This window comes from Pan troglodytes, chromosome 4 (assembly GCF_028858775.2).
Source record: "Pan troglodytes isolate AG18354 chromosome 4, NHGRI_mPanTro3-v2.0_pri, whole genome shotgun sequence".
In the NCBI taxonomy this organism is placed as follows: domain Eukaryota; kingdom Metazoa; phylum Chordata; class Mammalia; order Primates; family Hominidae; genus Pan; species Pan troglodytes.
The window spans coordinates 137,744,889-137,762,143 of NC_072402.2; the positions used below are offsets into that span (position 1 = coordinate 137,744,889).

General features: G+C 43.3%; 1 protein-coding gene across 4 annotated transcripts in view; it reads right to left on the reverse strand.

Moving 5' to 3' along the window:
• NRG2 (neuregulin 2) overlaps positions 1-16,719 on the reverse strand; it is a 199,765-nt gene extending 183,046 nt beyond the window's left edge. For 3 of the 4 annotated variants that reach the window (XM_003310853.6, XM_003310854.6, XM_063810737.1), the window contains exon 1: positions 14,978-16,719. In XM_003310853.6, the coding sequence (XP_003310901.2) occupies positions 14,978-15,689 (712 nt within the window). In that variant the 5' untranslated portion in view covers positions 15,690-16,719. The remainder of the gene's footprint in view (positions 1-14,977) is intronic. The other variant, XM_003310851.6, reaches the window with a different exon arrangement.
• Between the last annotated feature and the right edge of the window lie 536 nt (positions 16,720-17,255).

The window sequence follows — 17,255 nt, forward strand, 5'->3', positions numbered from 1 at the left end:
AGAGCTTATGTTAAGAAGATTCGTGGGCGTGGCTTTTGTCTAAGGCAGTAAACCCCAATAAGATTCACCGGAAAAACCATACACTTTTTAAAAGAAGTATATAGTAGTCCCCCCTTATCTATGGTTTCATTTTCCATGGTTTAATACAATAGGATATTTTGAGAGAGAGACCACATTCACATAACTTTTATTACAGTATATATTGTTATAATTGTTCTGTTATTATTATGTGTTGTTGTTAATCTCTTACTGTGCCTAATTTATAAATTAAACTTTATCATATGTATGTATGTGTAGGAAAAACATAGTACATATAAGGCCTAGTACTATCTGTGGTTTCGCACATCCACTGGGGGTGGAACATATCCCGCATGGATTGGGGGGACTACTATACTAGCAGGAACATCACCAGCTTGGATGAAAAGGGACATCTACAAGTAGGAAGCAGGCTGAGAAAACTGCTTAGCTGCAAACACGGGCTACATGTTATGGGAAAAAAAGGGTAATTCAGAGGACAGAACCAGGAGCCATAGGGTAGAACAACAAACAGTGAAGAATCATTCTCAGGCAATAGGACTGAGCCCTACTCACATGCCAGGCTGGATTTCAAAACTGCTAGGGACTAGCGACTAATGTTTCCCTCCTTTCTAAATGGAATCATCTACTGTAGATAGAAAATTAAAGAGACATGACAACTAAATGTGATGTAGGATTCTAGATTGGGTCCTGGACCAGGAAAAGGCCATTAGTAAGACAACTGGCAAAATTTGAATAAGGTCTATAGATTAGCTAATAGTATTGCATCCGTACTATTAACGTCCTGGTTTTAATCATTTTACATGTTGTGTCATTTGAGGAAGCTAGGCAAAGAGTATTTAGGAACTCTGTACTATTTTTGCAACTTTCTTGTATTATAATAAGTCTGAAATTATTTCAAAATCTGAAGAAAAAAATAAAAATAGTCATTTTTAAATGTAAATGTTACCAATTTTTTAAAACAGGCATCTGTAGTAGTTATCCCAAATCTATCCCAGTGTTGTATTTGGTGTGGAGGACAGATAACTTGTCTCTTGAGTTCACAGTCTTCAGATCAAGAGGAGCAGTACTCGAGATGCTATACCCATGGAACTGCATTGAGGAGTCTCAGCTTCACATAGACCTGATTGAGACGATGAGACCCTGGCTCCTGAACCTGAGCCTGACGCCATAATAGATGACACATTGGCCAGGGGGCCAGGGGGAGGTTTTGGGTGGAGATGAGTATATTTTTCATGTGTGAGGAATATAAATAATTTGTGCCAGAGGTCAAACTGTAATGTCCACAAATTCTTTGACCGTACTTCCACCAAAAGGTGGTGTGTAATTCTCCTCCCCTTGAATCTGGTCAGGTCTTAGTAACTCTCTTCTAACAAGCAGAGTGTGGTGGATGTGATGCTATGTGACTTCTGAAGCTAGACCCTAAGAGACAATAGAGCTTTTATCTGGCCCTCTCTTGGGATGCTTATTCCTGGGCCTAGCCATGGTACTGTGAGGAAACCCAGGCAAGGTCCTTGGTCCTCAGATCCGGCTACACTCCCAGATGAAAACCAGCCAGAATTATGTGCTTGACATGTCAGAGAAGAAACTTTGAAATGACCTTGTCGCAACTAGTGTCTGACTGTTCAGCCACCATCTGACTAAAATACATGAAAGATACTAAACCTCCTAGCTGAGCCCCTCAATTCCCAGGACTGTGAGAGATTATAACAAATAACTGTTGCTGTGTTAAGCTATTCCATTTTGGGGTGTTTTGCCATACCACAATCGATAACTGCCATAGGCAGGTAGAAACTGGGACTCAAAAAAATTAAGGGACTTTTCCCAAGTTCACACAGCGAGTAAGAAACACAGTCAGGAACAGAGTCACATACCCATCTGAATCAAAAGCCATTCTCTTTCCACTAATGACAGACATGACAGTAATTGCAGCTAGCCTGCATTGAATGTTTTCTATAAGAAGGCACTGTTCTCTAAGCACTTCATGTGGAGTAACTCACCAAACGTTCATCACAATGCTATAAGGTAGGTATTACTGTGAGCCCCATAATATAGTTGGGAAACCTGAGGCACAAAGAGGTTCATTAATTTTCCCCAGGTTATCCAGCTAGTAAGTCACAGAGTAAGGACTCGCCTTTAAAAGTCAGCTCCAGGCTGAGGCAGGAGAATTGCTTGAATCTGGAAGGCGGAGGTTGCAGTGAGCTGAGATCGTACCACTGCACTCCAGCCTGGGTGACAGAGCAAGACTCTGTCTCAAAAAAAAAAAAAAAAAAAAAAAGTTCCGGCGTGCAGCTGTAACCATTCTGCTATGAACAGATGAAACCTTCAAATCAGATTTCATAAGTTGAGAGGAGAACCAAGGACAACCCCTAAGGGACTGTACCCTCTACAAAGTGGTCAAAAGAAGACATGGTGATTGAATGACCTGAGAAAGAAGGGAGAGGGGAAAGAGGTGTGTCAGAAAACCAAACACTATGACAGCATTCCTGGAGGAACCCATGGCAGGATCCACAAACCAGCTTCAAATTTTAAGGCTGACTGGGTCAACTGCAAGCCAACCATAAGGCTCCCCTCCCAAAGCCACATTGCTAGTAGCAAACTCCTCCACAGAAAGTAATCTTTGAACCCTAGAATGGAGAGTTATGTCATTGGATTACTCCCTGAGTCATGTGGACAGAGCAGCACTATTGATTGCCCTTTTCTCCCTCTTACAATGACAACACTCACTCCTACTCTGGAAGGATTAGGCTGTTATTTAACTTCAGACATGAGAAAAGTAAACTCTTATACTTATAAAAATATATATGGTTCATGACCTTGACCCAAGGAAGCCCATCAAACCCACTGGGACTCTTTACCAACTCAATGTTTCCTTTTAGACAGAGCTCCCTAGGATGCACTAGTTTTAGGTGATCCCTTTACAGAACTAATCTAAAACCAATGCCTTTAGCTTTTTTACCTCTGTACAACAAGCTCTGGATGTAAGGCAGACCATTCACCAGAGGCCCTGAGGCTGTAACACCACACAGGAGAAGCGCAAAGCCCACATTGTCTGTGGGCATAGGTGAAGCAGGGGCAAGCCTGGCAGAGGTGAAAACAGCACTTCCAAGGGAACCAGTCTCAGCTCCAGCTCCCGCTTGCCCTTTCAGTTGGCTGAGTGTAAACCATACACAGTGGAAACCTACTCAGATAATGTACACAGTAAGAAACAAATACGGAAAGCTCACTTCCAATCTGGGAGCCACCCATGTGCCTCCCTTCAACTTACAAATTAGATTCTTTCCAGCAGAAAGACCTTTCTCCTTTCTCTCAGAGGTGGTGGTGTCTGGCTCTGCCCAGATGGTAATACTACTTGGCTCTACATGGTGGGATTTTCTTAGCATTGGCCTGAATCACCTGGGCTGAGCTCTGGAGGTGCCATCTGAAAGGAATCTCTGTCAGTACTTGGCCAAGACAACTTAATGTATATGTTACTAAGAGACCAGTGAATGTTACTAGCCTTTTTGGAGAAAGGATTCCTTTTGAAAATGAGACTTGGAATTATGGAAGATGACTTCTGGAAAAAAAAAAAAACTCCATGTTATGTCCAAAAGAATCCAACCTAAGGGAAACTCAGCCAGATTTACTGGATTTGGTCCCACCCTCATCCTATCCCAGGATTATGCCTACCTCCCCATTAGGTCTGTCAGACCTGAGGTCTAAGGAAGAGTTGGGAATTTTATACCAAAAATTTCTGGAAATTTTCCTGATTCTTGACAATGGGGGCTGAAGAACGGATGTTACATTCAGAGAAGAGCAATTCTATCAGCAGGCCTAAGCAGAAAGGAAGGAAGCCAGGTGGGATGAGGTGGGAGAGGTGAAGCCTCAGGTAAGAGAGGGTCAGAAGTAAAACCCATACAAACAGACTGTGAAAAAGAAACCAACCAACAGTAAGCAGTCGGACAGGCTGTCTTTGGAAGTCCCAGAGTCCTTTAAAAGAAACTCTTCACTTATGGGCCTTGGATTCAGCCTGTAACAACCAGATCCTGTAATGGTCTGAGACTCCTTTCTTTCTTTTAAAAAAATTTTTATTTTCACTATTTTTCCCCTAAAATCAAATCAACCAAAAACAATACTAGAAAAGTTGCCCTGGATGTAGCCCTGCTGTTTTCTCTCATCCAGAGACAGGGATTCAGACATGACAGATCACCTGCTTAATCACTACCTGTTCGATCCTGACTGGTAAATAAACCCTCCTCTCTAAAGCCATACAAAGTAACTCCAGAAAAGAGGCATCAATGGGGCAGTGCTTAAGAAGTCTATTGCTGGTCTAAGCAAGTGCGGCAAGGTGCTGTATTAAGATCATACCTATGGCCAAAGGCACCAGTGGAAGGGACTCAGACTTAAGGATGCTGAGTGCCAGAGCCTTCTGAAAGGTGGTGTCTAACAGTCCTTGGGAACTTGGAGCTGGAGGAGAAGCCCACACCCTACCCAATACTTCAGCCAAGCAGACATGGCAGAAAATGCCTCATTTCAAGGGAATGGTGTAAGAATGAACATGCCAAAGGAGAAACATTAGGAGAAAGGATTGAGCTCCCACCACCCCCCTTTCAAAACAAAAACCAGTGATCAAAGGACCAGCACTGGCCTCCAGAAGCCCCCAAATTGTCTACTAGGCAAAAAGGTGCTACTCCTAATTCGTGATCTCAGCTTACTACAAAAAAGGAACCTGGTCATACCTCTTACCTCTGAAGGTATTCAGCCTGAAGCATGAACAGGCCAGATTAAGAGTGTAGCTAGGCATTCCAGTGAGAGACCAGAATAAGGAATATCCAAAAAGCTCAGGTCGCAAGTGAAACTGGTAAATTTTGCAGAATGCCAACTAACCAAAACACAGAAAAAGAACACAAGCCAAAATATTGACATACATGAGGAAAAGTACCTAGAAATCATTCTAAAACTCAATAAAAGAGGACAATTACTTGCAAGAAAATAAAGAAACTATGGACTATTGAGAGAAAAAAAAATAGAACTGAAACATGACCGAGAAGCAAAATTCCGCCCTCATCAAAATGTCCAAAGGTACTTTCCATGGTTGTCCCTTAGCCTGGGCTGTCATTTGATGAATCTTGAAATGTGTCTAGGAAAAAAGTGGGCAGTAGAGAAAGCAAATGCTCCCACTGCTCCCTTTTTACTTGGCAATACCAGCAATCAAATATTAACTTCACCATATTTTAAATTACTGCCCCTAAAGATCTTACCACCAGGTAAATGAGATAAGATACTGGCCCATCAAAAGATAATTAGCAATGTGTGGCATTAAATGATAAGTGTTATATAAATAATATAGGCCACAAATACTAGGACTTTAAGAATAAGAAAAAATAAACACTACTTCTTGAGGTCAGGGGATTGATGGCCAGCCAAGGACCTGAGGGGTAATAATAAACAACAAATATTTAAAGGAAGACCCCCCCAAATATATTACTTTCTGTGTTTTCATTTTCTATAAAACGAAGATAGTGATAGCACTTAATATAATTGTAGGGGTATTAAATGAGATCATGCATGTAAAATAATTAGCAGTCTTTGTCCTACAAACACTTAAAGAGTAAAGTTTCATACTTTCATCAGGTTTCACATATCAATTAATTATTTAAAATAAAAATAAAATCACACAAACTCAAAAAATGTCACCTGTTACATGATCACATCTCTATTCCTCTGACCTTGGGAAGCCACCAGATATATTACAACTCACTGCAGAAACAAGAAAAGGATGAATGATTCAGTGTGAACCCACTCCCAACCCTGGAAACCCCCAAATCAAAGCAGGATGAGTCAAGGACCCTATCTGAAAATAAGGAAGCTTTCAGCCATTTTCCAGGGACTTTCAGCAACTTCTCCTGACAACAGTAAAAATGTAAGATAAGACCTACCGAAGTCAAAGAGCAATCCTGGCAGGACTCCAGCACTTGGTTCACCCCACCAGTATGATGGGAGTTTGAAAGAGACACTGTGGAGTATGGGTCTTAGTCCTCCCATTTGTGAAACAGAGAAAAACAGTATCTATCTTCAGTCTTCTCGAAAAATTGACCAGCATGTACCCATGAGCACATCAAGATCTGTAGGCTACTTGGGATCTCCACAGAATGAGCATTCATATCCTGGGACTCACAAGGGTGTCTCCACAATGTGACCACACACATAACCCATTCTCTTCTCACCACCACCTCCACCAGATCCAGCCCAATAACTCTCAAGTTGAAACAAATGGGAATATCTGGGTGAAAAACATAGTTGTTCATAAAACTGTTTCCTCTTGCCTGCCCCTGGTCTGCTTCTGGAACTTAATATTTTCATTTACCTAGTCTTCCTGCTCACATTGGTTAATAATTAACATTTTTCAAGCAAGTGATATGTTAATTATTTTACATGCATTATTACATTTAATACTCATAGCAATTCTATAAAGTGCCATCACTATCTTCATTTTACAGGAAACTAAGATGCAGAAAGTAACTTGCCCAATATCACCCAGCTGGAAAATGCAAAAGACGGTTTCCTTTTTTTTTTTTTTTTTTTTGACATGGAGTCTCGCTCTATCACCCAGGCTGCAGTGCAGTGGCGCGATCTTGGCTCACTGCAACCTCTGCCTCCCAAGTTCAAGTGATTCTCCTGCCTCAGCCTCCCCAGTAGCTGGGACTACAGGCCTGTGGCACACCACACCCAGCTAATTTTTTGTATTTTTAATACAGATAGGATTTCACCATGTTAGCCAGGATGGTCTCGATCTCCTGACCTCATGATCCACCTGCCTTGGCCTGCCAAAGTGCTGGGATTACAGGCGTGAGCCACCGTGCCCGGCCGCAAAAGATGGTTTCTAAACCTGGGTCCATCCAGAGCTCAAGCTCTTAGTCATTACACAGTTTTGGGTCGACTTTTTTTTTTTTTTCTGAAGGAAGGGCAGCTATGAAAAACTTTTAGCTAAAATCATACTTAATCATGAAAGTCTGAATGTTTTTCTGCATGAATAGAAAAAGAATGTCTGCTCTTACCACTTCTATTCAACATTGCACTTTGGCGGTCCTAGCCAGTGTAATAAGGCAAGAAAAAGAAACAAATGAGAAACAGATTAGAAAGGAAAATATAAATGTCTTTTTTTCATTGACCACACAATTATGTACATAGAAAATCCCGATTAATATACAAAAAGAAAGTTAATAGAACAAATAAGTGAATGTATTCAGGTCACAACATACAAAGTCAATATATGAAACAAAACAAAACAATGATATTTCTACATACTACAATGAGTAACTGAAAAATGAAATTAAATGAATAATACCATTTATAATAACATGAATAGAAGACCATAGCAAAAAAAACCACGAAACTTCCAGCTAAATTTAACGAAATATGTGCAAGACCCATTCACTGAACTACAAAATGTTACTGAGTTACTTTTAACCTAAGCCTTCAAATACTACTTACATAATTAAGAATAATTAATCAGTCTAGCATTCAAGACTGATTAAAATATCACCCTAGGCTGGACGCAGTGGCTCACACCTGTAATCCCAGGACTTTGGGAGGTCAAAGTGGGAAGATCACTTGAGCTCAGGAGTTCAAGACCAGCCTGAGCAACATGACGAAACCCCATCTCTGCAAAGAAAGGAAGACAATATCACCCTAGTCTACCTCTCCAGGCTCCTCATTTTCATTCCCCTTTCATTTTGTTTTTTGTTTTTTATTATTCCATAAACATCCCCCCTCTACTACTGAGAATGCTACTCTTGCTGCATGAAATAATCAATTGATTCATCTCTATCCCCAAACTACTCTCACCTCAACTATCTCTGATTATTGGAAACCCTTCTCAAACTACTTCTCCAAGAAACTTTCTTTAATCTTCTAACCAGATATTATCTTTCTTTCCTTTTTGACTCTTCTCCTCCTCCCAAAAGCACTATGTTGGCATATTTTACAGTGTTTATCATATTCTAGGTTAAATTACTGTTATATGATTGTAAGCTCATCGATGATGGCGACTGTATCTGATGCAGCTCCTCTAAAGTAACTTGTTCTTTACACAGAATATATATTTAAATATTTGTTGAAGCAAACATTGAAAAGATTGAATTAAAAGAAAGTTATTTTTGTAATAAAACTTTTTACCAAATTGCATCACTGTCACAATAGAATTCATGATGTCCTGACTTTTGCATGGGCTGGACCAGATGTTTAGCCATTTTGTGACCTTCCTCTCATTCAATTCTGAGGAATGTCAATTCAGCTTGGCTTCTGTTAGTTGGATCAATATCAAGATCAAGACCAAGTAAAACATCCCAGCATAAAGGACAAAGACAGATCCTCAGTCTTTATATAACAGATCAGGGAAAGAAGGTGTAAGGGAGCCAGTGTCCTCAGCACAGGGCAGGAAACTGTGAATGATAAACAGAACCACTGTGGATTCTGTTTCTGGGGAGAGAAAAAAAAAAGTAATCTGATCATCACATCTTGGAGGTCTGCGTTGCTTGCAGAATACAGAAACTTTCTACAGTACCTGTGCTTCTGCTGCTCTAGAAACATCTGCAAGGGTAAATGAAATGTTAACCACCAGTCCTGCCCCACACTCAGGAGGCTAGCAGCACAATCAGGTCCTGAACAGAGGCATAGAGCAGAGCTGACAGGCTCCGGAAGTGTCAGGCCTCTGTCCCAGAGAAGGTCCCTGGAGAGGCCATTTGGATCTTACTGCATATACAAAGTGGGAAGGGAATGTTACTGTAGAATGGAGCTCATATGCCACACTCTCCCAACTAGCCAGAGAAGGAAGGCTCCTTAACTTAACTTCATTTCATAATTATCAAAAACATTATAGCTGATTAGCAGCAATTAATCACACTCCATAAGTGCAAATTTGTCTTTTGACCCCAGACTGGCAAAAGCTTCCTAGCTCTTTGCCTGGGTACAGAATGTCCTTTCATGTCATCCTAATACCTTTTAATCGTCCTCTATGTGTGCTTCAGTTCTTACAACCTGACATGGAGCTCTAGTTCAGCAAGATTCATCTGCGTGTATTACTGTTTTTAAAGAAGTCTACTTTAATTAAATATAAAAGTCATTGTTCAAACTTGTCATAATTTAGCACTTCTACCGATTAATTCATCTACTTTCCCTAGTTTCCTAAAGAGTTCCCTGTATCATCTCTTGAAATTCATAAACTGGACTTATTTCTATGTACAAATTCCAAAAAGTAAGTGGCAGGAGAGGGTTAATTTGCTAGAAACAAGTAAGACAGAAATCCCCACACCATATACACCCATCCATCCAAACACAAAATTTGCGGGGAAGTTTCTTTTACTTTTAGTGCAAATTATACTAACAGCACTTCAGATCTTGCAAAGAAAGATCTAAGAACAAGTTGTTGAAAACTGCACTGGGGAAACTTCAATGATACTGATATCACCATTCCTTTCCCAAATTTTCAAAATTGCCAAATGCCACTAAGCAAACAGCGCTTAGAGGGTTAAGACTTCTGCTGTTTTGATATTTGCATATTTACTTTTTTCCTATGTATCCAAATGGCAATTCCCTGATCCTCTGAAATTTTAACACTATGTTCAAATCAGTTACTTTAAACGTACTTCGGAACAGTATTCAGGTAGCTAAATTCCCTGGGATTGTACCAGCTGTGCATGAATATGGTCAAAATCAAACTCTTCATTGACAACTGCGGTCTCTGTCTTCTGAATGAAAATCAAAGCAATCATGCACTGTGGAGTTTTCTCTTTTTGTCTGTGAAATCATGTGATCTCCCACATGGACTCTACTGTGAGATCACCAAGCGTGGGAAACAATAAGAATTGCTGTATGGGTTGAGATGCAGCCCTAAATCTCAGTGATAAACCTTTGGATCTCTCCTTTGAGCATCCCAATTAAGACTTATACAATGTATTGTCAGGGAAAACTTAACGGCAAAGTATCTGAAAAATAAGTTGGTATTTTCATTCCTGAGTCCAGAATTATATTTGTGAGGTAAGGTATTGAGGAGAAAAGAGGATCCTTTAATAGATACTTGAGATAGAGGACTCAGAGATCATTGGAACTAGGTAGATAAGATCTTGGGCCAGGTTAAGAAAATATGTATTACCTGGGAAGAATTTACCACAAAATTGGCTTAATGGCAAAATTAACATTCTCCCTCTGTTGAAAGAAAATTTAAGACTGCTTTGGGCCGGGCACGGTGGCTCACGCCTGTAATCTAAGCACTTTGGGAGGCCAAGGCGGGTGGATCACGAGGTCAGGAGTTCGAGGCCAGCCAGGCCAAGATGGTGAACACCCGTCTCTACTAAAAATACAAAAATTAATCGGGCGCGGTGGCGGGTGCCTGTAATCCCAGCTACTCAGGAGGCTGAGGCAGGAGAATCGCTTGAACCAGGGAGACGGAGGTTGCAGTGAGCTGAGAATGTGCCACTGCACTCTAGCCTGGGCGACAGAGCAAGACTCCATCTCAAAAAAAAAAAGACTGCTTTGAAAAACATTGTGTTTTTAGAGAAACACACACTTCAAGAATAAATTATTCCTGAATATTTTACCACAGAGCCTTAAAGCTGGGTAGCTGAGAACAGGGATTAAGAAGGAAACTTTTCATCATATATTTTTATGTATTTTCTGAATTTTGAGCCATATAAATGTGCTACAGCTCCAAAAATATAAATATAATTTTATAAAGAAAAAACTAATTGATATTAGGAAATAAAATTAAAATGCCCTAGATAAAACAGGATGGTAAAGGGGAAGCACACTTGCTTTGATTAGGGGCCGAGAGGAAGTTAGTCACCTAGATTGTTAATATACCACCATCCCTAGCTCTCAAACTGTTTGTTAATTCAAACCGACGGTTGTTTTATTTTTGTTTAAATTTGGGGGTGGGCAAGTAGTAATCTACCTTCCAAAAGAAAAAAAAATAAGAGGGTCTTTTCCAGCAAGATCTTTATTCTCCAGTGCTCAAATCCCATTAACGCTAATCAGCACAATGATTAAGCACATTGTGGTTAAGTACTCTAGTTGATAATGATTCTTTCGGAAGAAAGGTTCCCATAGCGACAGGTAAAGGCTATCATCAAACTCAGCTTTTCAGCACAGGACTTGATGTCACAGGTCAGAGAGTTAAGATTGTTTTAGTTTTAATCTGGAGGCTTTCTTTAACTTCACTTGACTTTATCCATTCAAATGACACTGATGGAGAGTCCTTCTATAAACCAGGCAAAGTACGAAACGCGGCAGGGCAGGAGAGCTAGGAGAAAGAAGACCTCAAAGATAAGCTATTGTTCCTACCCCAAGAATGCAGTCTGCCGAGGAAAGCAGCCACTACAAGAAATAATGACATTAGGGTGGTAATTCAATCCTTAAATCTACAACCATGCCTTGTCCTCATCACTAGGACTGGTCAGTTTCTAATCTAGTTTCACTTTCCCATCTTCAGGCTGCAGCACAGCTGGGTTTCCAGCTGGCTGGGGAAGAAAAGATTCTTTAAATAAACAGCATTTAAAAAATATGTAGTCGCTTTTGCTATACTGAATTTTGTGAACCACCTTTCTCTAATATGTGAATCTGGGTGCCACATTAATTTAAAACTATCCTAAAGAATGTAAAAATCCTTAGGAATACACCTTTCCTTGTAGCAACAAAGTACACTATACACTGGAAAACTGCTAATCAGGAAATCCCAAAGAAAGAAATGATCTTCATTTTTTATGCTATTTACTGCATCTATTCAATAAGGAAACTGCTTAAAAACATGAATATAAGAAAACAACAAGATAGGGTGTAATTATACCAAAATATATGCAACCATCTTTTAAAATGCAGGACTATTTGCAGAACATGATGTTTTTATAACATTGTACAGAATTGCTAATCCCTGCAAGGACTTTCTAACTCTTTTTCCTCGCCTTTCCACAGAAGGCACAGAAAACACCTCCCTCCATACAATGCAATCTTCTAAGAAATGCAAAGATTTTACTCAACTCTATCACCAGATGTACTCTTTCTGGATAAATGATACACATTAGATATGTAAAAATATCACTCTGGCAGGTCTTGCTCTTCCAGAAAGACCCCTGTCTACCTTTCCCCACCTTAGATCACAGACTTCAAGTCAACATTTCATGGTGGAAACGAGCCATTTATGAGGACTGATAAGAAGAGGTCCAGTGTGACCTCCTGCATTGATGCTCCTGAGGCCAATTTTTAAACACAATATTATCCCTCCATATTTTGCCCCCCTCCAAAAAAAAACCCACGGGCTTTCTAGGTGACTTCCCAGAGAACCACACCTCTCAGAACCTACACACACTCAGACCTGAAACTAGCTAAACAAAGCAACAATGCAACCTCAGTTGCTCAATGTAACGGCCATGACGACAGTTTCCAAGTGCCAGTTTCCCTATTTTGCAATGGGCAAATCTGCTCCAAGGAGAAAATGTTCCCAATGACCCTGTGGCCCAGAGGGCTTTCTTTAGAATAGAAAACAGAAAATGAATTTGTTAGTTATTTCCTGCTAAGCACAAGGACAGTGTTGTGGTTAGTTAGGATGATTTTGTTTCCTTATTTAATATACCATTACCAGTACATGTTTTCTTTAACCACATAGTAGAAAATAAGAAAATGCAGTTTATGCTCTTCTGTTATATTATCACCAATTCCACAAGTCTCACAAATATGTCCTTTAATTTCTAATCCCCTTATATAAGGCTCCCCAAAATGGTACCTATTTATATACTTCCCTTTGAATATCAATTCAAAGCAATGTTTTTTGCATTCTAAAATGTTTACTGCCATACACATTCCTGATCCTTGATAATTTGTGATATGTGAGGGCCCTTCCTTTACCAGTGATTGCAGTTCTAAATGTATCTTTTTAAGAACTATACTACACATGCTATTTTGATCATATGAGATGATCATAACCTAGAAACAGACCATATTTCTGACCCTCAAATCTTTCATGATTTCTGCATTCAACTGTTAAGCTACTAAATACCCACTAGAACAAACAATGTGTAATTGATAAGGTGTATTGTGTTGGGGGAAGGAGAAAGTAGGAGGAGGGAGACAAGGGAGCAGAGAAGCCAGTTACTCTATGGGGTTATCTGACAAAGACCATCAAGTCCTCAGCGGCCCAGACTAGGGATTATGTGGAGATGTACACTGTGCAAATGCAGGAGCAACTCACCAACAACCAAACAGAAGCTGTCCTTGGACAAGATTCAATAAATATTTTTACTATCTATTTTCCACTGTACAATACTGTTTCACAGCTCCCCAAGGCATCTCAGAGTATTTTAATACTCCCCAAGTATCAAAATACTTAATAGAATAAAAAATTAGAAATTCTTAGCTGGTCTCTACTTGTCTTTATAAAACATTTCAGAACATAAAACCAATAATAAAAAGCAGTCAATAATATTCCTAAGGGTAATGTCAGAGCGATAAACTGCTGTTATCCCCCAAAGTTTTCCCCTCCTTATTAAGACATTGCCAAGATTCTTCTCATTAAAGTGATCACAGTTTAACATAGTTAGTGTCTAGATATACTCCCATCACTAAACTCCTAAAATTTGCCTCCTGAAGGGGGTGGGGGAGGAAAGCTTCCAAAAATCATAGGTATTGATCTAGAAAGATGAAGGCAGCAAAACTTACTATAAGCTGTTACACATATTTTGCTACTCAAACAAAGCCTGTCTACACTACCCAGAATCAGTTGGTAAAACTGGTAAACATACCAAGTTCTATGAGAGTACAGGACATCTATCATAATTCAGCGATTACACAGTCCAGCAAGTCACACCGCATGCCAACAAATTCAGCTTTAGTTGGGACAAAACGAAACCCCAATTTGAATAAGCATGAGACAGGCTTACACCAAATACTCCAGTGTGGGACAATTTGATTTGAAATATCTTACTAAGAAGTAAGTACTGGATTCAGGGACAAGAAGAAAAAGCTCTTAGACTGACATTTCTTTGACTTTGACATGGGAGACTTCCATTCCCAGCTGCAGAGATCTACAGATTTCAGTGTTTTGTTTCTAATCACCTGCATTCCTGTGCAGCATCCAACATCATGAAGATGAGAGATGCAGTCAAATACATCCAGCGAGTAAGACGTTAGAGCTGAACTTAAAGCATTCAGCAGAAGTTACTCTCTTTCATCATCATCACAATCAACAGACCTTGTAATTCCCCCAGAAACAGCTTAAAAAAAAAAAAAAAGGTGTCTGCTTGCTAGTCTTAAGAGAAGGATGTGCTACCTGCTTAGCAAAGACAGGCAATCACGATGAAGAAAAAAACTGGAGCCACATAGAGGACGGAAAACAGTAGCAGAAAAAGTCCAACTCTGCCTGCGCCAGCGGTGTGGATGAGCAGAGCAACGAGCCCAGGAGAGGAAGGAGGGGGCGGGGGCGACCATTCCCTAGGAGAACTTGTAAGCGGAGGCCTTCACAGCCTGGGAGTCTGCCCAGCTGCTCCCGCAGACCCTGCCAGCCTGGGCACGGCAGGCCCGCGGCAGCAGGGCAGGCAAGGCCTCCGAGGGTCACTCCTGACTCACTGAGCCTCAGGCCAGCACCGCCAGGACCTCTCCGTTTTTCCTTCCGCTACTGGGCTATGATGGCAGCTTTCCAGCCCCACATGCCATACATCAGCCGCAGATCCCCGCTGGCACAGGCCAGCGCCTCCCTCCGCCCCCCACCCCTGGCACACTTTGAGCCTGATCCTTCTTCTCTCCAACCCCAACCCCCTCACCCACCCGTGCCAGGCGCCCTGCCCAGGGGCGGCCCCACCCCCCAGCGCCCGGACGCTGCCAGGCCCGGGCACCTGCAGCACCTCCCCGCCCCACCCCCATTCTCCACCACCTCGCCCCTCCCCCCTTTCTCCAGCAAAGGGAGGGGGCGACTCACCGCAGTCAGTGCATAGGATCTTGCCCACCTCTTTCTTGAGATTTTTGCCGTTGGTATCGAGGGGGGCAAAGGCCGTCTTAAAGACTAAGGGCTGTTCCGTGGGCTCCAGGAAAAAGATGTAGCGCTGGTTCCTTTCGAGCGGCGCACAGGAGCCCACGCTGATCACCTGCTCGCGCTGCAGCCCCCCGCTCCGGAGCGGCCACTTGTCCAGCACCTTTACCAACGCCACCCGACCCGAGGCGGGCGGCTCTCGGGTGCTGTTGGAGCTGGAGCCGCCGGCTGGGACCAGCCCCTGTACCTTGCCCTCCACCACCACGGGTGCCTTGTACGCCTGGTCCTGCACTGACTTGAGGCTGGGCGAGTAGCAGGCGAGCGACACACCGAAGAGCAGCATGGAGAAGCCGGGGGCCGGGTCGCGCCTCATGCCGCCGGCGGCTGCGGCTCGCGAACGGGCGGCGGCTCTCCGGGCTGCGGGGCTGCGGGGCTGCGGCTGTTGCTGCGGCCGCGGCTCTGGGGGCGCAGCGGGACGAGAGATGCTGCTGTTGTTGCTGCTGCTCCTGCTGCTGCTGCCGCTCTCGCTGCTGCTGCTGCTGCTGCTGCTGCTGCTGCTGCTGCTCCTCTCGCTGCTGCTGCTGCTGCTGTCGCTGTAGCTGCTGCACCGACCCTTCTCCAGTGGCGGCGGCGGCAGCGCTGAGCAGCAAACCTGCCGCATCTGGCCAGGCCATTTGGGGGGCTCTGCCGCTCAGCCGCCGCCGCCTTGGGAGGGGAAACAGAGCCCGCTGGAAAACCGGAAACAGCGTAACGTTAGCGCCTCTTAGCCCTCCACCGGCAGCCCGGGGAGGTGGCCCAGCTAGGGCAGGGGGCAGGCGGCAAGCGGGCCGCGATGCGCAGCGCGGCGCAGCGCAGCGCTCCCACCCTGTGCGCCAGGACCTGGAGGAGGATGCGGAGGATGGGACGCCCGCCCACTTGCTCTCTCGCGCCCCCTCTGCCCCCGGACCGAGTGGGGAGCGCGGCTTCTGCAGGGGAAGCTTGGGACTGCACTGCTTTAGTGCCCGCCTTCAGCCCGCAGGGGCGCGGGAGGAATCGTGCCACCCTTTGCTCTCGGGATTTATCGGCATGACAGTGGGGGTGGTGCGTGAGGAGAAGGCGAAGAAGAGATAACGGGCTCCTGGCACCATCCTATGAACGTGGTAATGGGACGCAGGGCGTGCCCCCTGCCTTTGGCCAGCAGCTGTAGGAGCCAGAGAGGTTGCCATGGCCAGGGTGGCCGGCCAGCCTCTCGCCTCTTGGGCTGTCCTCTTTCCTAGGAGGACCCTGGAGCCCAGCCCCTAAATGATACCACGTGCTCGGTCCTGCCACCGCCTGGTGAACGCTGGATATTCGACTTGAGGTGGGGGAGAATCCCAGCCCCGTCATTTTGGAAAGAGTTGGGCTACAAGGTGTCTTGTCTTAGCATTGAGGACACCCAAGCAGAGGTGGTAGCTGAGAAAGGGCCCAGTCCCCAACACTCTGGGCTTTCTTCAGCGGCCACGTGGGGATCTGGCTGAGCACTGTACAACCTCATCTTTTAAAAATCTGATCTCTAAGAAAGGTGGGGGGCTTCTTGGGAGCCAACAGAGAGCCAGAGCCTGTCAGGGCCAGAGGCTGCTCCATAAAAAAGGTTTTTTTTGTTTTGTTTTGTTTTGTTTCCAAGGCTGATGCTTGCAAGAGGCAGAAGAGTTTGCTGCACTGGAGCCAGCATCTGATTTAAAACACACACACACACACACACACACACACACACACACCCAGGTCCATAATCCATTAGCCTGTCAATGAGGGTCCAGGGAGTTTTCAACACCCAGCTTTTAACCTTGAAGGATGTGGAGCTCAGGAATGCCAGTGAGCTCTTGGGGAATTTTATACCGCACTGGGCTCCACTGGAAACTGGTCCAAGGATGAGTGACTTAGGCTAGGACTGCTATTCTGGAAAGGAAGTAGAGAGAGCTACACCTTTCCTCCTGGCTAAGAGACATCTTAAACTCAATACATCCAAAGCCAACATCATTATTTCTTCCACTTCACTCCAAATCCCCTATAATTATTAATGCCACTGTTTTATTCTTTTAGACTACATCAATCCATTACAATAAGTCCCTTCATCTCATCTTTTATTCTTCCTCATCCAATTAATCACCAAGGCCTTTGGGTCTCTCTTTTAAAATAATCTCCAATTTATCTACTTCCACTCCAACTCTGCTGCAAATACCTTAAGTCCAAGCCCTCATCATCTCTCACC